At 43.8% G+C, this 24,053-nt stretch overlaps 1 protein-coding gene across 2 annotated transcripts in view; it reads right to left on the bottom strand.

Moving 5' to 3' along the window:
• P2RX4 (purinergic receptor P2X 4) overlaps positions 1-22,884 on the bottom strand; it is a 126,173-nt gene extending 103,289 nt beyond the window's left edge. For both annotated transcript variants that reach the window (XR_005776149.1, XM_040416111.1), the window contains exons 1-2: positions 22,690-22,884; positions 13,293-13,440 (exon numbers count right to left, since the gene is read on the bottom strand). Coding sequence is in view for 1 of the 2 variants with exons in the window: in XM_040416111.1 (XP_040272045.1) it covers positions 13,293-13,440; positions 22,690-22,829 (288 nt within the window). In the remaining variant the exon portion in view is untranslated. The remainder of the gene's footprint in view (positions 1-13,292; positions 13,441-22,689) is intronic.
• Positions 22,885-24,053: the final 1,169 nt, after the last annotated feature.

The raw sequence follows: 24,053 nt of genomic DNA, 5'->3' as shown, positions 1-24,053 counted from the left end.
AACTGACTAGCTATGAAGTATAGAAAAAAAGTCAGGAAGGGCAGCACCTCCTTGCAGTTTTGACCTTTGAAGGACCGGGAGTGAGAGCTTCCTCCTGGCCTTACCCCAGACAAAGGCAGTGATCAGTGCGTGAATGCGTTTAAAGAATCCTTGGGGAATCGGGGTGCAGGCATGAGACAACAGGTATAAACCCTTGGGTAACAGAACCATTTTCACCAGATTTAGTCTTCCCATAGCTGACAATGGAAGAGACTCCCACGTTTTCATTTTATCTTGGAACATTGTTTCTAGGGGCTCAATATTCAAGGTATAGGAGAGCTGCGGTACCTTAGTGATCACTACCCCAAGATATTTGAACCTATCAACTACAGGTAAATTGTGATGGCATTCCGGCCAGTCGTGTGCCCATAGAGGCATGATGGCAGACTTTCCCCAGTTTATGAGTAGGCCCGAGTATCGCCCGAAGGACGCAATGACCTCGATCGGTCTTGGAAGGGACACTTCCGGGTCAGACAAACAGGATCAGGTCATCCGCATACAATCCTATTCTATCCTCCCTGCCTCCCACTGACACCCCTGTGTATACTGGATCCTGTCTAATTCTTATTGCCAGGTGTTCTATCGCTATTGCGAACAAAAGAGGTGAGAGCGGGCATCCCTGCCTAGTTCCCCTATGTAAAGAAATATTTTCAGAGTATGAGCCATTAGGCTGAATACTTACAGAGGGGTTATTATAAAGTATACCAATCCATCTAATAAAATTGGGACCGAAGCCAAAGCTCCTCAGCACAGCTATTAAGAAGGGCCACTCTAGGGAATCAAAAGCTTTAGCCGTGTCTGGAGAGGCTAATGCCCACTTTGCTCCCTCTGCAACACCCACCTGCGCAATCACTTGCGCTCTCCTGATGTTATCCGAGGTGGATCTCCCTGGCATAAAACCTGATTGATCAGAGTGAATCACGGATGTTATCACCTTGTTCAATCTGTTAGCTAGAATCCTAGTCAGGATTTTATAATCCAAGTTCAGAAGCGAAATTGGACGATAAGATCCACAGTCCAGCGGATGCTTGCCGGGTTTTAATATCACAACAATGGAGGAATCGTACATTGATTCCGGCAGTAATCCGCCGGAGTGCGCAGCCCTATACAGCCTCAGCAACTGCGGGCTCAGATCCTCCTTGTACCTAGAATACACCTCCACTGGGATGCCATCCGGACCAGGGGCCTTTCCTGAAGGCAAGTCCATGATAGCTCTTTCCACCTCCTCGAGAGTAATATCCTGCTCCATGATACCCTTATCCAGATCATTTAGTCTAGGGTAGGAAACTTCACTAAGGTATGATACTAGATCCTGCTCAGTGTAGTTGGCCGCCGACCTGTATAGATCCGCATAGAAAGCATGGAGGTATTTTAATATATCTTGAATCGTCTCCACTATGCGTCCATCAGTCTCCCTTAGGCAAAGTACTGGTGGAGCCATAGTGTTGGCACGTGCTATATGGGCAAATAGTTTCCCTGCCTGGTTGCCTGTCTCAAACGCCTGTTGTTTAAGGAAGAAAAGTTTTCTTTTGCTCTTTTCTTCTAAGTGCAACATGTATTGTCTACCCTTAGACATCCACTCAACTCTATGCTCCTCCGTGGGGGACTCAGTGAACTCCCTCTCAGCGACCTTGCAACTAGCAAGTAGTTCCTCCTCCTTATGCAGCGCTTCTCTCTTGACATATGAAATGGAGGACTTGAGGCAACCTCTAAGATACGCCTTCAATGTCTCCCACAATAATAAGGGATCAGTGGAAGCATTCTGGACCTCAAAAAACACCTTCAACTGATCAGGGACTCTGTCTGTTGGGCCAAATAGGGTGAGCCAAAAAGGGTGGACATGCATTTTACTGCCAAGTCTAGGAGAGTTAGAGGATTCCAGCTCAGCTAACACCGGGGCATGGTCAGAGGGCCCCTGCGGTCCATGATGAATGTCCACCAGGTCTGTATACACTATGGAGTTGCCAAACAGGTAGTCTATTCTAGATAGAGCGCCTCTAGAGGGTGTGAAACAAGAATATTCTCTGGTATGTGGATTCCTAGCCCTCCACATGTCTATCCATCCCATCTCCTGAGAGATCCTAGCGAGGGACGTATTTTCACCACTCCTCCCCCTAAATCTATCCAAGTCCTCGCTCATCGCCTGGTTAAAGTCTCCCATACACAAGAAGCGAGCAGTGGGGTAATGAGTCACGAAACCTACGACTGACTGCAGCAGGGAGAGAGATGCAGGGGGTGAATTATACAAATTAACAATTACATAGGGGACACAGTCGATATGAGCAAATATGAAAATGTATTGACCTCCTGGATCAACCATAGAGTGATGAATCTCACACCTAAGACTTCTATGAAACAGGATTGCTACTCCTCTGGAGTGTGCACTGCCGCAAGCGCTAAATAGATGTTGGGCCCAGGGTTTTTTAAGCCTATTTCCCGTTTCCGGGGTGAGGTGGGTTTCTTGAAGTCCCAGTATGTGAGGGTTAAAAGACCGAATCTGAGAGAATACTGCAATCCTCTTCTTAGGGTCTCCCAAGCCTCTGACATTCCATGACATGACTCTTAAGGGGGCCATAATGATGAAATTGCTGAATCAAGGACATATATCCCCTTATACAATTTGTGCGTCATCAGTGCGTACACCTGGATTCTCCAATACAACAATCTCCCTGCAAATAAGTTGAAGAAATTTGGCCATACTTGATACGAGTATACATGAGCGTGCAATAACATAACATATAACAATAACATGAATGACCTGAGTGTGTCAGGTACCGGACCAACTAACTGAATGGTCCTAAACTCGGGGACCTGTATGGTGTAGATGGTTGTTAATACCACACAGGTAATGCCCCTTCCCTCATTACATCTATATCATGAAAACTGCCATCATTAAATTAATAGAATGGAACATGTTGGTATAGCGTCCCCGGATAAAAATCGTAGAGATCCCTGTGGATAGGGCTAGCCGTCTCCTGAGGCCTGCAAGATAATGTGGCCTTTTATAACATGGCGTAAAACCCTTAAAACTCGCAATAAAGTCAGGGAGTCTCTAAACACGTCCCACTCATAGGAGACATAAAGGAACAGATAATACTTGCTGTGTGAACGGTGGGCAAATCAGCGCGGAGAAGGGCGCGCGGCCATCCTCGAGGCCCAGTCCTCAGCCTTCCTGGGATCATTAAAGAAGACGGTCTTGTCGCCATCTATTACTCTAAGGCGAGCTGGATAGGCCATAGAGTACTGTAAATTTAGCTCCCGGAGGCGGCGTTTGACCGCTACAAACGTGGCCCTTCTCTTCTGGAGATCCGCCGAGAAATCCGGAAAAAGGGAGATCCTTGCATTGTCGTGCCTTATATCTTGCTTGTGCCTGGCTTGACTAAGAAGAAGGTCACGATCCCTCCAATTCAAAAGACGCGCCAGAAGTGGTCTTGGGGGAGCCCCAGGTGGTGGTTGTCTGGCTGGAACACGATGAGCTCTCTCTACTGCATAAGCAGGAGTAAACGGTGCCTCAGGGAACTGCTCTTGAACCAGGTCTCCAGGAACGCCGCCGGATCTCTGCCCTCAGCTTTCTCAGGTAGGCCCAAGATCCTCACATTATTGCGACGCAATCTATTCTCCAGGTCATCGCACTTCTGTTGCCACTGACCCACAGATCTCTCCAGGTCTTGCACTCTCCCTTCAATCGGTCTGGTCAGATCTTCCAGGGCTGATACACTGTCCTCGGTGGTCTTGACCCGATCCCGCAATTGTTGCATGTCATGGCGGAGCAAGCTGACATCAACTCTCACCTCCTCTAGCTTCCCAGTGAGCGAGGACTGGCATGATGAAATCGCCACCAGCAGCTGGTCATATGCAGCATTGAGGGTGAATTCAGGCTCGGTGGGTTCCTCGGCCTCTGCCTGCTGAGCGGCCTGTCCCCGGGTGACCGCCGCGCGCAATGGCGATGCGGTCGCGGCGCCATTTTGGGCCTCAAACCTGGCGAATTCTTTTAGCCTCTCCGCCGCTGTCTGTTTCTTGTTAGGCCCCATCGTCAGTGTGCGGGGTCTTCTCCTGCGTTTACACACCGTCCACTCTGTGCCTGGAGTCGGCAGTTTGTCAGGATGGAGCAGGATTACAGAGGGTAAGCGGAGCTGCTCTCAAACGCGTGCTCTCATGCCGGCAGTTGGCCACGCCCCCCCCTGAACAAGCTGTACTGTCCGTGTCCTGGAAATCAGTGACCAGAGACTGCAGGTACTGGAAGCAATCCGCACCTGCGCACTGCAGCCCGCTCATCCTCTACTGCACGAACACCGAAGCCCCTTGTATGGTATTTGACTGGACAAAAAATACAGCAGCTTGCTGTTGTATTTTTTCCGGCCGAAATCCCGGAACAATACCACAATTGCCATATTCGGTATTCATTTCCATAGAGATGTATTAATGCCGGTTTGCGCATGCGCCACGGACGTGTGAATGGACCCTAAGGCTGATTTCACAGCATGGGTGGCATTATTCGTGCTGTCAAACCATGCTGGATCTCAACAGATTTCATTAAAAGTCTGTAACACAGATGTGAAAAAAAATTACACCATGAAAAAGCTTTAATAAAAATGGACATCATATAATACATGACAATCTTTTTCTAATAAAGTGAGGTCCAGAGATCTCTCTAGTCATTGTCCCAATTGGTTTGCTAGATTTTCTTCAGGCTAGAAGCCCAGGGTGTCCTTCTTGCTGCAACTCTCTGCCTACCACAGCTCACAGGGTGTGTCCTTCTGCTGTAACTGTCTCAGCTTCTAACAGTAGAAATGGCTGGTGGCAGTTGAAGGATGGAACTGAGCATGTGTGTCCACCTCAAAGTTATGCCTCATTCACAGGTCAGTGTTTTGGTCAGTGATTTCCATCAGTGATTTTGAATGAAAACCAGGTGCGGCTCTAATCACAGAACAGGCACAGAAAGGTGCCGGCATCAGAAGCGACAGGTGTCGGGAAGCAAGTTAAAAAGGGAACCGATACTAACGGCAGCATAAAGTAGAGACAGGTGAGTTGATTTCAGCGGTCTGTCATTTATAAGTTAAAAGTAAGTGGTTGCCGAGAACCAACATCACAATCATTGCAGACTGGGCCTGGAAAAGAGTCACGGCCACCTGAGAAGAGTCATGGTTATTCATAAATTCCTGCTCTCCTGACCACCTGCTGATGACTGACAGTCTTCTACCTAGTTTTCCATCAGCACTCAGCAGATAGGTGAGAGAGCAGGAGATTATGAATAACCATGACTCTTTTCAGGTAGATTTGACTCTTCTCAAGGCCTGGGTTGTAATGATTATGATGCTGGTTTTCGGCAACTACTAACTTTTATCTCATGAGTGACACACCGCTGAAATCAGCATTTATGTCACTATTTTATGCTGCCCCCAGTGTGGTCAGCATTAAGTTGATGACAGGTTCCCTTTAAGTACAATCTGTGTGAGGGGCCAGGGCATATGGGGGGGGGGGGGGGGAGAGAGAGAGAATTATAGGTATTGGATAACCCCTTTAACTATGGTTGTCATTTGCCACTTTGCACAAGAGTGACTATTTTTTTTTTGTACCTATTGCCCTGATCTGCCAGTTTATTCTGGCATGTTGATGGTCAGATTGCTTGTATAAATGGTCCGATGTATGATTGACTCTTCACATTCTGGTCCATACTAAATTTTTGTGTATGGCAATCTTATATGGATTGTTGAAGATTTTTATACTAATTGGCTATCCTCAGGGCCCTCAATATCTGATCGGCAGGGTTCTGACACCCTGAACCCCCTCTAGTCAGCTTTTCAGCAATAGCTCTGGCACCAGAACTAATATATATATACACACACACACACACACACATACACACACACACAGTCAGGTCCATAAATATTGGGATATCGACACAATTCTAAGATTTCTGGCTCTATACACCACCACAATGGATTTGAAATAAAAACGACCAAGCTATGCTTTAACTGCAGACTGTCAGGTGAAAGGTGTAGGAATTACAACAGTTTGCATATGTGCCTCCCACTTGTTAAGGGACAGAATAATCATCATAAATCAAACTTTCACTTTTTAATACTTGCTTGCAAATCCTTTGCAGTCAATTACAGCCTGAAGTCTGGAATGCATATACATCACCAGACACTGGATTTCATCCCTGGTGATGCTCTGCCAGGCCTCTACTGCAAGTGTCTTCAGTTCCTGCTTGTTCTTGGGGCATTTTCCCTTCAGTTTTGTCTTCAGCAAGTTAAATGCATGCTCAAATCGGATTCAGGTCAGGTGATTGACTTGGCCATTTCAGAACATTCCACTTCTTTCCCTTAAAAAACTCTTTGGTTGCTTTTGCAGTATGCTTTGGGTCATTGCCCATCTGCACTGTGAAGCGCATCCAATGAGTTCTGAAGCATTTGGCTGAATATGAGCAGATAATATTGCCCGAAACACTTCAGAATTCATCCTGCTGCTTTTGTCAGCAGTCACATCAATAAATACAAGAGAACAAGTTCCATTGGCAGCCATACATGCCTACGCCATGACACTACCACCACCATGCTTCACTGATGAGGTGGTATGCTTAGGATCATGAGCAGTTCCTTTCCTTCTCCATACTCTTCTCTTCCCATCACTCTGGTACAAGTTGATCTTGGTCTCATCTGTCCATAGGATGTTGTTCCAGAACTGTGAAGGCTTTTTTAAATGTCGTTTGGCAAACTCTAATCTGGCCTTCCTGTTTTTAAGGCTCACCAATGGTTTACATCTTGTGTACAATGGTTTCACTCTGGTGAAGTCTTCTCTTGATTGTTGACTTTGACACACATAGACCTACCTCCTTGAGAGTGTTCTTGATCTGGCCAACTGTTGTGAAGGGTGTTTTCTTCACCAGGGAAAGAATTCTTCAGTCATCCACCACAGTTGTTTTCCGTGGTCTTCCGGGTCTTTTGGTGTTGCTGAGCTCACCGATGCGTTCCTTCATTTTAAGAATGTTCCAAACAGTTGTTTTGGCCAAGCCTAATGTTTTTGCTATCTCTCTGATGGGTTTGTTTTGTTATTTCAGCCTAATGATGGCTTGCTTCACCGATAGTGACAGCTCTTTGAATCTCATCTTGAGAGTTGACAGCAACAGATTCCAAATGCAAATGGCACACTTAAAATGAACTCTGGACCTTTTATCTGCTCATTGTAATTGGGATAATGAGGGAATAACAGACACCTGGCCATGGAACAGCTGAGAAGCCAATTGTCCCATTACTTTTGGTTCCTTAACAAGTGGGAGGCACATATGCAAACTGTTGTAATTCCTACACCGTTCACCTGATTTGGATGTAAATACCCTCAAATTAAAGTTGACCATATGCAGTTAAAGCATATCTTGTTCATTTCAAATCCATTATGGTGGTGTATAGAGCCAAAAATTTTAGAATTGTGTTGATGTCCCAATATTTATGTACATGTGTGTATATACACACACACACACACACACATATACATACATAGATACATACATACACGTTTCGGAAAAATCTTAGCCTTCATTTTCACAACAAAAACACCCTTGAGAATCTGGTGTTTGGCAACATCTGTAAACAGATCTTAATTCAACATGGAGTTATTCAAGTTGTGATCCTGTAAGTAAAATAAAGAAGTAGGTTTGACATTCTTTATCTAGTACAATGCATGTGTGTCTCCCCTCTGTGCTTTTTCATCTAGCAGTGTGGATTAGAACTGCTGATCAGATACCCAGGAAAAGCTTTGCCTTCTGAGGACTGCTGACCAACTTAGGCATCCATAGTGGGCACCGTTGCCAGACACCAAACTAGAATCGCAGGACTCATGAACTTAAACCTGATACATTCAATGTTGAGGAGCAGCATGTTAGCCCTGCAACAAAAATAACTAACTCTTTATATGAATGTGGAAGTTTTATTAACTCATGAAATTTTTATGCAAAGACCTAGCAAAGGGTTGTCTCACTTCAGCAAATTGCATTTATCATGTAGAGAAAGTTTATACAAGGCACTTATTGTGATTGGCCATATTGTTTCCTTTGCTGGCTAGATTCATTTTTCCATCAAATTATACACTTCTCATTTCTGTGGTTATGACTATCCAGCAGCGTTAGTCGTGCTTTTACATTACTACCGCGGTCCCGACCACCAGAGAGGCTGGCGCTTTTTCCTATAGTGTGCAAGCATGGCCACCAATGGAAACGAGCTGTGTATAATGTGATGGAAAAATTAATCCAGCCGGCAAAAAAGCAATATGGACCATCACAATACATTAGTAAGTGCCTTGTATTGACTTTGTCTACATGATAAATGTTATTTGCTGAAGTGAGAAAACCCTTTAAGTATGTATTGTTCAGAAACCCGAGGAAGATTCTGTAGTGTTAAAGGCCCTTTATCTTTAGGATTCTCAGCCCATGTAACCGCCGATAACCCGATGAACAAGCTTGTTCATCGGATAATCCAATCATTTGTGCACACACAAAAATCGTTGTTTGCCGGCAGTAGATCATGCTGGGAAAACACAATCTGCTGCTGGCAAACAACGATTCAGTATGGGGACGCGCGATGGCATTAGCGACAGCTCCTCTCCATACTCTGGAGGAGATCGCTGTGTGTAAATGCAGCGGTCTCTTCCACCAGCAAGCAGCAGATTGTCAGAAAGGAATGCTTCCTGCCCGACAATCTGCTGCTCAATCATCCCGTGTAAAGGGACCTTTAGGCTTTCTTTACACAACAAAATCCAGAGCAGAAAGATCTGTAGAAGATTAGTAGCAGAATCACCAGCTGAAAACAGGCCTTATTTGGTGCCGTAAACAATGCATTTGGAAACAGTCCAGACCCGTTCACCATTTTCACATTTTACAGTATATTGAGGCTTTTTGCAAAAAAATTAAATAAATAAATATTCCAGTTCCCCTATCATAATGAAAACGTGAAAAACATGCTTTTCGAAATAATAGAAAATAGCACTTTTGGTAAGTTTATTAAACTGTGGTAAATAAAACATAAGTAAAATAGTATGATTAAAATGTTAAAATATGTGTATACACACAAAAGATCAGGTGGGTGCTAAATGAGTGCTAGTCAAATGCAATGGTGAATGTATTTTAGGACCCCATCCAATCCGCATTTTTTTTTGGATCGGACACGGACCCATTCACTTAAATTAGGCTGCAAATGATGCGGACAGCACATCAGTGTGCTGTCCGCATCCGTATGTCTGTTCCGCAGTGCTGGAAAAAACAAAAAACAAACCTGTCCTATTCTTGCCCATTTTACAGACAAAGATAGGACAGTTCTAAAGAGGGCAAGAAGTTTCATTCTGCAAAATGTGGAATACACACAGCCGGAATGTGTGTTTTGTGGATCCGCAATTTGAGGACCGCAAAACAGGCTACTGTCGTGTGCATGAGCCCTGAATCTAATTCTTCAACAGTTCCTAGGTTGCAAACTGTATCATGGCTGTTCCCTAAATGCACATATGTTTGCAGTGTCAAGATATATCTAGATTGCAGAAAGATGGCTTATCTATTTTGAGAGAACAAGAGCTTGTGATATATCCTCAGTGTTGGTGGTGCGTGCTTGCGGGGAGGCAAGGAGAGATACCAGCTGTTGTGTGCCTACTTTGGCTCTTAGATGTTCCCGGCTAATTTGACCCCGCTGCTAGATAAACTTGGGGTATTTCGAATCTCCTGCTTAATGGGTGCAGTGGTTCCTAAGTAGGCGCATCAGCAGCTGGTATCTCTCCTTGCCTCACCGCAAACACACACCACCTGAGGATACAGCACAAGCTCTTCAAAACAGATAAGTAATCTTTCTGCAATCTAGATCTATCCTGACTGCAATCATATGCGCATCTTGGAAACAAACATTGTACGGTCTGCAACCAAGGAACTGTTCAATTATTTAATTAAAAGTGGAATGTAGTTCACCAATTGCACTTGACTAATACTTAACTAGCACCAACCTGATGTTATCGCATGACTATATAGAAGGTGTATATATTTTTGTGTGTATATACATTTTAACATTTATATCATATTTATGGGGGGGGGCGGGGGTCACCAGTGGACAGTCATTTTCATGACTCTCCAGAGATGTTCGATTGGGTTCAGGTCAGGTCTCTGCTTGGCCATGTGCTTAGGGTCACTGTCTTGTTGGAAGGTGAACCTTCGGCCCAGTATGACATCCAGAGTGCTTTGGATCAGGTTTTCGTTAAAAATATCTCTGTACTTTGCTCCATTTAGCTTCTCCTCAACCTTGACAAGATTTCCTGCCCCAGCTGCTGAAAAACACCCTACTGCATGAATTTGCCTCTGTAGTGTCCCACTAGGTAGGAGTGGGCACTACACAAGGGTCAATTGGGTCACGTGTTACTTCTGCTCACAAGGGACAGCGATATTATATTTAACTATGCATTTAATGTATTTTTCTATGTGTTATTACATGTGTTGTTTCCCCTGTGATATGCATAGCAGGCCTATTAGGGTGTAGTTAGGCATCCTAGACACTAGAGGGAGATAGGGAGCCCTAGTATAAATGTTCAGGCCCAGACAGGGAGGAGTTAGTCTGTAGTCAGGAGTCTGTGGACACAGAAGTGAGAGGCATCTTAGCCAGAGATATGCTGAGGGCCTCCTCCTGACATGCAGCTGGATAGTCCAGGCTGCTAGTTTCTACCAGGAGGCTAGTGAAGGATTATAGCCTGCCTGCAGATAAAGCGAGCCTCAGTTAGCTCAGAAGATTACCCCAGTAGTAGGAATGAACCTCCTGGGAGAAACCTGCAGCTTCCCTCACAACAGGAACCATACAACCAGCTCAGATAAGTAAGCTGATGGGCAGAGGTACTATAAGAAAAGCAAGGGTCAATACGGGAGGAAGATTTATTACCAAGGATTAAAGCCAGCATTTAGGCATCCGGGCATTGGGATCCAGCCAGCTAGAATGGCTGAGGGGATAGAGCAGCCTTGACTGTGAAGCATTAACTGTTTACCCTCCAAGTATCTTGCAAGATTGTTACCTGCCATATTAAGAAGTAAACCTGCTTGTGAATGATATGATTCAAGGGACTGCATAACCAAATGTCTGTATAAAGTTTGGACTGTTTCCCAAGTAAAGCAACGTTTGGTTCATCATATCATCTGTGTACCTCACTTATTGCTACTAGAAACCGGTGTGCCACCGTTACAGGCACTGGCGTCACGATCCTTAAAGGGACCTTGCCTCAGGCACTCAAAATACCTGCAACATCCAGGGCACCTCATCCACCATCAGGTCTGGTCCCTACATCCAGAGTGTGCCCCAGAGGAACTTGTGTCTACCTCTCCTTCACTGCCGCATGCCTGCCCAGGGTTCTCCTCTAAAAAGTGAGTAACCCTCGATTGCTTATAACCGTGACCTCACTAAATCGCAATAACCTGCAGGTCTGGCGTGCTGCACCTCCACCATGCTTCACTGGTGGAGCAGTGATGAGCAACGCCTGGTTTTCTCCTGAGGTGATGCTTAGGCGAGGCCAAAAAGTTCAATCTTGGTCATCAGACTTGAGAGTCCTTTAGGTGATTATTTACCGACAGGCAGTTCTTACCTTCTCATGGCTTGGTTTTTACTCTAATATGCCTTGTCAACTGTGAAACCAGATAAAGACGGGGAGGGTGTATTTCCAAATTATGTCCGATAAACTGAATTTACAACAGGTAGACTCTAATCATGGCACAGAAAAATCCCAAAGACGATCAAGAGAAATAGGAGGCGCCCACAGCTAAAGTGTTATAGCAAAGGGTCTGAATACTTTATATCCATGCAAATTTTTGTTTTTTCTCATTGCGCTCTATGGAAAACCACCATCACATAGGATTTAAAGAAATATTTTTCAAATCAGCTTCTGAAAAAAATTCTACCATGTACACAATTTTTTTTATATTGAGGTTAGTGGGAAGCTGCTGATGGCTTTTTGAGCATTGGTTCCACAGCAGAAAAACAGGCATTTCCTGCTGCGTAATCTGTGCCAGATTTTGGCCACGTGAAGATAGCCTGAGGTTACAGCCACACATGGTATATACGCTGTGGGATTTCCACAGGAAGAGCTGAGAAGATTTTATACAAATCTATATATCAAAGACATATATCATGCCTTGTTCACACTTCAGTGTTTGATCAGTGATTTGTGTACCAAAAATAGAAGTGAAGCCTACACAGACATAAGGTATAATGGAAAGATCTGCACCTGTTCAGTGGCTTTGAATCACAATAACTGATGGAAATAACTGATCAAGTGTGAACAAGGACTCCCTCTGTACTTAGCAGTCCTGTGGGTGGTCCTGATCAGTAACTTACAGCTATCTCTGTATGAACAGTTATACAAGGAAGGCTGTCAATTACTGATAAGACCGCCCACCAGACTTCTAAACCCAGGATGTGCAGGTCAGCAGTTAAAGGGGTATTCCGGTTATGTGACGTTATCCCCTATTCACAGGATAGGGGATAACTATTAGATTGGTGGGGGACCTGGGGGTACAACCGAGTGCTGTACTATGAAGTCCCGTAGAAATGACTGGAGCAGCTGTGCATATGCCTTACTAGACGCTCCACTCATATTGTGGGCTCCACTGGGTACGGGGTCCCCATTCTCCTAATCAGTGGGGTCCCTGCAGTAGAACCCCGGCCGAAGTAATAGTTATCCCCTATAATGTGGATAACGTCACATAACTGGAATAAACCTTTACTGCTAACATGGGTTTATGAGTGTGTAGAACACCAAAACCCCTTCAGTGCCACCCAGAAACACAATGTGTGTGAAAAAATTGCCAGTGAAAATAAATTAAATAAATGAAACAAGGGTTGAGAAATGGCAAAGCTGTTCTGCGATTGTACTCTCTTACACAACACTGTTTTTTTGTGCTGAGAAACTGTGATTCATTTCCTGAAATGCTAAAGAACTTCAAGCTTCTGAGAAACAGATATGGTCCCAAACTCATGGACAGACATCTTATGACATAGTAAAGGGCCAGTTTATGTACCTATGGCCTACAAACACTACCTACATACATATATAAATGTGGCAGGTGCAACCATTTTACAATCTAGTTGCTATAAAAGGGATGGGCATGCGTGGGTGTTTTTTAGTGCTGACCCAAGGGTAAAAAAACAAAAACATTTACCAGTTACGATGCTTCTATATCCAGCCGACTGACTTGTTTAGGAGACATCAGAAATATGCCATTTGATAGCAAGGTATACAAAACTCACCTGAGCAGGTATAATGTAATCAGCCACGTCCCAGATCCTGAATCCAAGATCCTCCGTGTCTGTCGCTGCAACTCCTTTCACTTTCAATGTTACAGAGCTAACTACAGTGTCAAAGTCCTGGTATCCTTTCTCCCAGACAAAAACCCATCTGTAAAAAATAATACAGTAAGGGTGAAAAACATTAAAAGGGGTTGTCTTACTTCAGCAAACAATTTATCATGAAGACAAAGTTAATACAAGGCACTTATTAATGTATTGTGACTGTCCATATTGCTTCCTTTGCTAGCTGGATTCATTTTTCCATCACATTATACACTGCTCATATCCAGGGATTACGACCACCCTGCAATCCAGCAGCAGTGGCCATGTTTGTAAACCATAGGGAATATGCCGGCCTCTCTGGTGGCTGCGACTGTGGGAGTGTGTATAGTATAGGCAGGCATGCACAGCAGTAGGGATGAGCGAATTTCATATTTTGAAGTTCATGTGCGGGTTCGTGTTGTGGCATTTACTGAATTGCGTTATGGATTCCGTTACCAGGGACCATAACGCAATTCCATGATGGAATGCATAACAGAATGCCTTTAGAGGCATTCAGTTATTCATTCCGTCATAATAGAAGTCTATGGCCTGCATAACGGATCAGTCCGGTTTACGTTATGCTAGAGTCCTCATTGGTTTCAAAAATGGGGTAAATTTTGGGGAGTTTCTACTGCAAAGGTGCATCAGGGGGGCTTCAAATTGAACTAAAAACCAGTCCAGCAAAATCTGTCTTCCAAAAACCATACGGCGCTCCTTTTCTTCTGCGTCCTGCCGTGTCCCCTTACAGCAGTTTACCACCACATGTGGGGTGTTCCTGTAAACTGCAGAATCAGGGTAATAGATATTGAGTTTTGTTTGGCTGTTAACCCTTGATGTGTTACAGAAAAAAATGGATTTAAATGGAAAATCTGTCAAAAAAGGTATATTAAGAAATGTAATCTCCATTTTCCTTTAACCACCTCCGGACCGCCTAACGCAGATTCGCGTTCCGGAGGTGGCAGCCCTGCGCAGAGTCACGCATATACGCGTCATCTCGCGCGAGCCGAGACTTCCTGTGAACGCGCGCGCGCTCACAGGAACGGAAGGTAAGAGAGTGGATCTCCAGCCTGCCAGCGGCGATCGTTCGCTGGCAGGTTGGAGATGTGTTTTTTTTAACCCCTAACAGGTATATTAGACGCTGTTTTGATAACAGCGTCTAATATACCTGCTACCTGGTCCTCTGGTGGTCCCCTTTGTTTGGATCGACCACCAGAGGACACAGGTAGCTCAGTAAAGTACCACCAAGCACCACTACACTACACTACACCCCCCCCCCCCCCCCCGGGTCACTTATTAACCCCTTATTAGCCCCTGATCACCCCTCCATTCAGATGTCCGCATGATTTTTACGGATCCACTGATAGATGGATCGGATCCGCAAAACGCATACGGACGTCTGAATGAAGCCTTACAGGGGCGTGATCAATGACTGTGGTTATCACCCCATATAGACTCCCTGATCACCCCCCTGTCATTGATCACCCCCCCCCCCCGTCATGCTGCATTCAGATGTCCGTATGATTTTTACGGATCCACGGATACATGGATCGGATCCGCAAAACACATACGGACATCTGAATGGAGCCTTACAGGGGGGTGATCAATGACAGGGGGGTGATCAATGACAGGGGGGTGATCACCCCCTATAGACTCTCTGATCACCCCCCTGTCATTGATCACCCCGCTGTCATTGATCACCCCCCTGTCATTGATCACCCCCCCTGTCATTGATCACCCCCCCTGTCATTGATCACCCCCCCCTGTCATTGATCACCCCCCCTGTCATTGATCACCCCCCCCCTGTCATTGATCACCCCTCTGTAAGGCTCCATTCAGACATTTTTTTGGCCCAAGTTAGCGGAATTATTTTTTTTTTTTCTTACAAAGTCTCATATTCCACTAACTTGTGTCAAAAAATAAAATCTCACATGAACTCACCATACCCCTCACGGAATCCAAATGCGTATAATTTTTTAGACATTTATATTCCAGACTTCTTCTCACGCTTTAGGGCCCCTAGAATGCCAGGGCAGTATAAATACCCCACATGTGACCCCATTTCGGAAAGAAGACACCCCAAGGTATTCGCTGAGGGGCATATTGAGTCCATGAAAGATTGAAATTTTTGTCCCAAGTTAGCGGAACGGGAGACTTTGTGAGAAAAAAATAAAAAAATATCAATTTCCGCTAACTTGTGCCAAAAAAAAAAAATTTCTATGAACTCGCCATGCCCCTCATTAAATACCTTGGGGTGTCTTCTTTCCAAAATGGGGTCACATGTGGGGTATTTATACTGCCCTGGCATTCTAGGGGCCCCAAAGCGTGAGAAGAAGTCTGGTATCCAAATGTCTAAAAATGCCCTCCTAAATGGAATTTGGGCACCTTTGCGCATCTAGGCTGCAAAAAAGTGTCACACATCTGGTATCGCCGTAATCGGGAGAAGTTGGGGAATGTGTTTTGGGGTGTCATTTTACATATACCCATGCTGGGTGAGAGAAATATCTTGGTCAAATGCCAACTTTGTATAAAAAAAAAAAAATGGGAAAAGTTGTCTTTTGCCAAGATATTTCTCTCACCCAGCATGGGTATATGTAAAATGACACCCCAAAACACATTCCCCAACTTCTACTGAATACGGAGATACCAGATGTGTGACACTTTTTTGCAGCCTAGGTGGGCAAAGGGGCCCATATTCCAAAGAGCACCTTTCACTCGTCATTTTTTTACAGAATTTGATTTCAAACTCCTTACCACACATTTGGGCTCCTAGAATGCCAGGGCAGTATAACTACCCCACAAGTGACCCCATTTTGGAAAGAAGAGACCCCAAGGTATTTCGTGATGGGCATAGTGAGTTCATAGAAGTTTTTATTTTTTGTCACAAGTTAGTGGAATATGAGACTTTGTAAGAAAAAAAAAAAAAATCATCATTTTCCGCTAACTTGTGACAAAAAATAAAAAGTTCTATGAACTCACTATGCCCATCAGCGAATACCTTAGGGTGTGTACTTTCCGAAATGGGGTCATTTGTGGGGTGTTTGTACTGTCTGGGCATTGTAGAACCTCAGGAAACATGACAGGTGCTCAGAAAGTCAGAGCTGCTTCAAAAAGCGGAAATTCACATTTTTGTACCATAGTTTGTAAACGCTATAACTTTTACCCAAACCATTTTTTTTTTACCCAAACATTTTTTTTTTATCAAAGACATGTAGAACAATAAATTTAGAGCAAAATTTCTATATGGATCTCGTTTTTTTTGCAAAATTTTACAACTGAAAGTGAAAAATGTCATTTTTTTGCAAAAAAATCGTTAAATTTCGATTAATAACAAAAAAAGTAAAAATGTCAGCAGCAATGAAATACCACCAAATGAAAGCTCTATTAGTGAGAAGAAAAGGAGGTAAAATTCATTTGGGTGGTAAGTTGCATGACCGAGCAATAAACGGTGAAAGTAGTGTAGGTCAGAAGTGTAAAAAGTGGCCTGGTCTTTCAGGGTGTTTAAGCACTGGGGGCTGAGGTGGTTAATTCTTGTGGAATACCTAAAGGGTTAAAGTTTGTAAAATCTGTTTCGAATAACTTGAGGGGTGTAGTTTCTAAAATGGCGTTATTTATGTGTGGTTTCCACTATGTAAGCCCCACAAAGTGACTTCATAACTGAACTGGTCCTTCAAAAGTGGGTTTTGGAAATTTTCTTAAAAATTTTAAGAATTGCTTCTAAAATTCTAAATATTCTAACGTCCTAAAAAAAGAAATGGCATTTTCAAAATGATGCCAACATAACATTCCCCATATGTCTACTTTAAGTAATAATTATTTGATGATGTATCACTTCCTGTTTTAAAAAGCAGAGAAATAGAAATTTTGAAAATTGCGAATTTTTCAAAATTTTTGGTAAATTTGGGATTTTTTCATAAATAAAAGGTGAAATATATGGACTCAAATTTGTGACTGTCATGAAGTACAATGTGTCATGAAAAAACAATCTCAGAATAGCTTGGACAAGTAAAAGTGTTCCAATGTTATTACCCCATAAAGTGACATATCAGATTTGCAAAAAATGGCCTGGGCAGGAAGGGGCAAACTAGCCCCAGGTAAAAGGGTTTAACCCCTTAAAGACCGGGCCATTTTTCACCTTAAGGACCAGTGATACCTCATATAATAGTTATTACTTTACATTTCCCTTATGTCTAATTCATGTTTGGATCATTTTGTGAATGCAGATTTATATTTGGGGATGTTAGAAGGCTTAGAATTTTAGAAGCAAATCTTGAAATTTTTTTGAAAATTTCAAAAACCCACTTTTTAAGGACCAGTTCAGGTCTGAAGTCACTTTGTGAGGCTTGGACAATAGAAACCACCCAAAAATTACCCCATTTTAGAAACTGCTGTTATGGAATATTGAGACAAAATGGATACTTGCTTGTTGAGAACTATACTTTAGCTAAAATGGCAGCCAGGCACCCAGCCAACGCCTAGAACAAGAATTTTACTTTCCGCTTTATTATGTGCCTCAAAACAATTTCTGTTCAACTCAAGCAAGCAGCTTCAAGCAAACAAAGAATAACGGCTTCACCCATCTGTAAGGGGAGGAGGGGGGGGGGGACTTCCTCTTGCACACAGATGTTGTAGAAAATACAGAGTTTACAGCCAATAGAAAAAATATACGCCACCTTACACCCCCCACTCCTTCCTGTTCTATATTTGCTGTCCTATATACTGTCTACTGTTCCGCAATAAACCAGAGATCTTGCTTTGACCCCCAGCTGTGTGTGTCTCAGTTTGATCCTTGCATGCAAATATTCATTTAACATTGATTTGGAGCAGTACATCAACGAACTGGCAAACCCTTGACCAGATACAAAGCACTACACCCCTCAAGGTATTAAAAACTGATTTTACAAACGTTGTTAACCCTTTAGGTGTTCCACAAAAAATAATGGAAATTGGAGATGAAATTTCAGAATTTCACTTTTTTGGCAGATTTTCCATTTTAATCATTTTTTTCCGCTAAGAAAGCAAAGGTTAACAGACAAACAAAACTCAATATTTATTGCCCTGATTCTGTAGTTTACAGAAACACCCCATATGTGGTCGTAAACTGCTGTACGGGCACACAGCAGGGCGCAGAAGGAAAGGAACGCCATATGGTTTTTGGAGGGCAGATTTCACTGGGATAATGTTAACTTGCCATGTCACATTTGAAGACCCCCTGATGCCCCCCTAGAGTAGAAACTAAAAAAAAAAAGTCACCCCATTTTGGAAACTATGGGATAAGGTAGCAGTTTTGTTGGTACTATTTTAGGGCACAGATGACTTTTGGTTGCTTTATATTACACTTTTTTCTGTGAGGCAAGGTAACAAAAAAAAAAGCTGTTTTGGCAGTTTTATTTTTTGCTATTCACAACGTTCATCTGACAGGTTAGATTATGTGGTATTTTTATAGAGCAGGTTGTTACGAACGCGACAATACCAAATATGACAACTTTTTTGGTTGTTTGTTTCAGTTTTGCATAATAAAGCATTTTTGAAAAAAATGCTTTTTTAGTGTCTCCATATTCTGATAGCCATAGTTTTTATTTTTTGGGCGACTGTCTTATGTAGTGGCTCATTTTTTTCGGTATGAGATGACGGTTTGATTGGTACTATTTTAGGGTGCATATGACTTTTTGATCGCTTGGTATTACACTTTTTGTGATATAAGGTGACAAAAAAATGGCTTGTGTGACACTTTTTTTTTTACGGTGTTCACCTAAAGGGGGTTCGGTCATGTGATATTTTTATAGAGCAGGTCATTACGGATGTGCCAATACCTAATGTGTATACTTTTTTATTTTATTTAAGTTTTACACAATAACAGCATTTTTAAACAAAAAAATCATGTTTTAGTCTCTCCATATTCTGAGAGCCATAGTTTTTTTTTATTTTTTGGGCAATTGTCAGACAGGGGCTAATTTTTTGCGGCATGAGATGACGGTTTGATTGGTACAATTTTGGGGTGCTTATGACTTTTGGATCGCTTGGTATTACCCTTTTTGTGATGTAAGGTGACAAAAAAATTGCTTTTTTTAACACCGTTTTATATAAAAAAAAATTATGGTGTTCACCTGAGGGGTTAGGTCATGTGATATTTTTATAGAGCAGGTTGTTACCGTGGCAATACCTAATATGTATACTTTTATTTAAGGTGTTATCCCATCTTAGACAATGGGGGCATATCGCTAGGATATGCCCTTATTGTCTGATAGGTGCGGGTCCCACCTACGAGAAGAACGGAGCCGGGGAGAGTTGTGGCTGGAGGACACCGGGTTTCCGGGGGTCCGTCCACCACCAGCCGCAGCTCCCTGCCTCTTCCATTGAAGTGAATGGGAGCGCACCGTGCATGCGCAGCCACCGCTCCCATTCATTTGTATGGGGCGGACGGAAATAGCCGAGCCAGCGCTCGGTTATTTTCGGCGGCTCCATAGAAATGAATGAAGGGCGGCTGCGCATGCGCAGTGTGCCCTCAACTTTCTCTGATAGGTGGGACCTGCACCTATCAGGCAATGGGGGCATATCCTAGCGATATGCCCCCATTGTCTAAGATGGGATAACCCCTTTAAGTTTTACACAATAATACCTTCTTTGAAACAAACAAAAAAATCATGTTTTAGTTTCTCCATATTCTGAGTGCCATATTTTTATTTATTTTTTGCGATTTTCTTAGGTAGGGTATCATTTTTTGCAGGACTTTTTGATCACTTGCTATTACACTTTTTGTGATGTGAAGTGACAAAATGACTTTTTGATACCATTTTTATTAGATTTTTTTTTACGGTGTTCATCTGAGGGGTTAAATCATGTGATATTTTTTATAGAGCAGGTTGTTATGGACGCGGCAATACCTAATATGTATACTTTTTTATTTTTACATTTAACACAATAAAAGCATTTTTGAAACAACAAAAAAAAAAAAATCATGTTTTAGTGTCTCCATAGTCTGAGAGCCATATATTTTTTTTTTTTTGGGCGATTGTCCTATGTAGGGGCTTATTTTTTGCAGGATGAGGTGACGATTAGATTGGTACTATTTTTGGGGGCATACGCCTTTTTGATCGCTTGGTGTTGCACTTTTAGTAATGTAAGGTGACAAAAATGGCTTTTTTTGACAGTTTTTATTTTTTATGGTGTCTATCGCACAGGGTGGATCATGTGATATTTATAGATCCGGTCGCTACGGATGTGGCGATACCCAATATGTGTGTTTTTTCTTTTTTTTCTATTTTTATTATAAAAATCGGGGGAAAGGGGCGTTTTTTTCTTTTTTTTAACTTGAAACTATTTTTTTATGGTCGGATAGTAGGGTTGCTGTTGGACTGCTGAGACCTGCCGCCTACTAGGGCAGTGCCGCTTTGTCAACACAGTGTGCTGCGCCTTTTTTTGTCAGAGTAGGTCCCACTCTAAGAGGCAACCTTGGCGTGGTGAGTGGGCTTATGCCTTTTGATCAAAATGTACACTAATGCCTCTTGTACAGCATGCAGTATAGGGGCTGTACACTTCAATATTGCGCTGAGAAGCAAGTTCAATTAGATCTAAGCATAGCATTGTGGATGTGCGATCCAGTTCTATTTTTCTCCCCTTGATATACGTAACTATTTTTTTTTTTATTGAAAACACTTTTTTTTTTTTTTTACAAACTTTATTTCTGTCCCACTCTGGGTCTTTAACTTTTGGCTGTCTGATCTCTGCAATGCATTACAATAAATCTGTATTGTAATGCATTTCGTGTTAGTGTATTACACAGAGTAAGGCTACATGCACACGACCGTATGCGTTTTGCGGTCCAAAAAAAAACGACGACGTCCGTATGGTATCCGTTTTTTTTTTTGCGGATCCATTGTATATGCCTATCCTTGTCCGCAAAACGGACAAGAATAGGACATGCTCTATTTTTTTTGCGGAATGGAACCATGGACAACGGACGCGGAAAACAAAAGGTTGACTATCCGCATTTTTTTACAGCTCCATTTAAATTAGTGGGTCCGCATTCTATCTGCAAAAAAAACGGAACGGACACGGAAACAAAATACGTTTGTGTGCATGAGGCCTTATACACTAACAGGTTGCCTAGAAGACCCAGCCTGAGGTTGGATCTCCTGGGCACCCGTAGAAGTCAGGCCCGATGGATGCCGTGCAAGGCATTGGGCAGCCTCTGCATGGCATTGGGCTGCCTTGTCACACATTGGATCCCACGCCACAGCAGCGCGGGGACCCGATGCGCTCCTTCATCCGCTGCAAACCACTTCTGTGTCACGGTCAGCGCAGACAGCGGCATAGAAGGGGTTAATCAGCCGGCATCGCAGTAAACAGCGTGTTGGCAGATACAGCAGGGGCCCGGCTACCAGGGACTGCCGGACCCCTAAAGTGATTAGGCGGGCGCAGCTCCTGCACCCGCCCGATCAGCCCGCCGTGCATGTACGGAGGAATGCGTTCTGGCACAACTTCCCCCCGCCGTACATGCACAGCATTTTGCGTTAAGGGGTTAAAAGGAAACTGCTGTTTAATTTTTATTAATTTTTTGCAAATGTGTAGGGACAGTGACGGGGAACATTTTTGTAATATACTTTATTTAGGGAAAAAAAACTCCTGGCGGCTGGTTTATTCAGGACACCGGGAGTGCAGCGCTGGTCAGCGAGCATATACAATCGTGTACAAGTTCATCATACTATATAAAAAGGGGAACGTATATTTACTTTATAAACACACAAGGGTCCTGTGCCTACCAGGCTGTGAGGGAGCAGGGCAAGCAGCTAGATTGGAACGGTGGTGTGAATGAGGCCTTAGGGGCACAAAACTCAGCGGAAGATTCCACATCCAGTCCTGGTGGTCACAGAAGTTCAGTAGACATGGATGAAAAGGGGTAAGGAATGCTGAAGCAACTTGACTTCTGCAGGTTAGAAGATACCAGGAAAACCCCATTCATTTAGAATTGGTAAAACAAATCAGTACAAAAGGTGCCCATAGCATTCATCACCGGGTGCCACCCTGGAGGGCACAGGGCGCTCCAATCAGGTCAGAGGCCACTTCTCCCACCAGAGAATATTATTCCTCTGTGAAGGTGACAATTATTACACGTTGCACAGGAAACAAACACTTTAATCAGGATCTTGAGCTGTGATAGCACTTCTACTACAGCTGCAGATCATCGCTCCGGCAGACAGGAACATATGGCAAGAAGCGATGACATACACATCACCGCTACGCTGCCTATAATCCGCTCTCCATGCATTCACAATAGAAACAATAATAAGCGCAGCTAGGTTCTATGGAAATGCCATACCCAATGACATAGGCGAGGATAGCCAGCTGGATGACTCTGTTCAGCAGTCCGACCTTGCGGCTCTTGATAAGCGCTATACGCGGGGTGTTGTAGTCAAACACAGAGCTGTAGACCTCGGCACAGCAGCCCCCGGCGGACATGACTGCGGAGAGGCTGGCAGCACCTGGAGGACTCGTGAACTCCGGCGCGTCATGTGAGCACGCTTCTTGTCACGGGTGGAGTTGGGTTTCCTTGCGCAACGCCATCTCATGGTCGGCGTTGGAAGTGCACTGTTTATGTTCTTGCTGCTCCTTGCAAGGTGCTTGTACTGACGTGAATCCGGCGATAGGAGTTTAGGGAGGACCAACTGACAGTGACGGAGTGGACCAGACGATCCCTGAATGGGCCAGTCACCACAGGGTTCATAAACACCAGAAGAAGAAAAGCACATCTGCAGCTGTCAGGGAAGATTAGGGTACTTTCACACTAGTGTTATACTTTTCCGGTATTGAGTCCCATCCCAGGGGCTCAATACCGGAAAAAAAAAAACGCTTCAGTTTTATCCTAATGCGTTCTGAATGGAGAGCATTCCGTTCAGTGTGCATCAGGATGTCTTCAGTTCAGTCACTCTTACGGTATTTAAAATTCCGGAACACTTGCCAGAATGGCATTATTTTTCCATTGCATTAATGCCGGATCCAGCATCAAGTCTTCCGGAAAAAACGGATCCGGTTTCCCAGTCTGCGCATGCACAGACCTTTAAAAATGTAGAAAAAAAAAAATATACCGGATCCATTTTTCTGGATGACACCAGAGAGACTGATCAGGTATTGCAATGCATTTAACCACTTCCCGCAACTGTAACGCCGAAAGGCGTCATTGCGGCGGCTCCCCCAGGCTACGCTAACGCCAATAGGCGTCATCTCGCGTGAGCCGAGATTTCCTGTGAACGCGCGCACACAGGCGCGCGCGCTCACAGGAACGGAAGGTAAGAGAGTTGATCTCCAGCCTGCCAGCGGCGATCGTTCGCTGGCAGGCTGGAGATGTGTTTTTTTTAACCCCTAACAGGTATATTAGACGCTGTTTTGATAACAGCATCTAATATACCTGCTACCTGGTCCTCTGGTGGTCCCCTTTGTTTGGATCGACCACCAGAGGACACAGGTAGCTCAGTAAAGTAGCACCAAGCACCACTACACTACACTACACCCCCCCCCCCCCCCGTCACTTATTAACCCCTTATTAGCCCCTGATCATCCCTGATCACCCCATATAGACTCCCTGATCACCCCCCTGTCATTGATCACCCCCCTGTCATTGATCACCCCCCTGTAAAGCTCCATTCAGACGTCCGCATGATTTTTACGGATCCACTGATAGATGGA

The sequence above is a fragment of the Bufo bufo genome, chromosome 2 (assembly GCF_905171765.1).
Source record: "Bufo bufo chromosome 2, aBufBuf1.1, whole genome shotgun sequence".
NCBI classification, from domain to species: Eukaryota; Metazoa; Chordata; class Amphibia; order Anura; family Bufonidae; genus Bufo; species Bufo bufo.
This window is presented reverse-complemented; position numbering and strand designations above follow the sequence as displayed.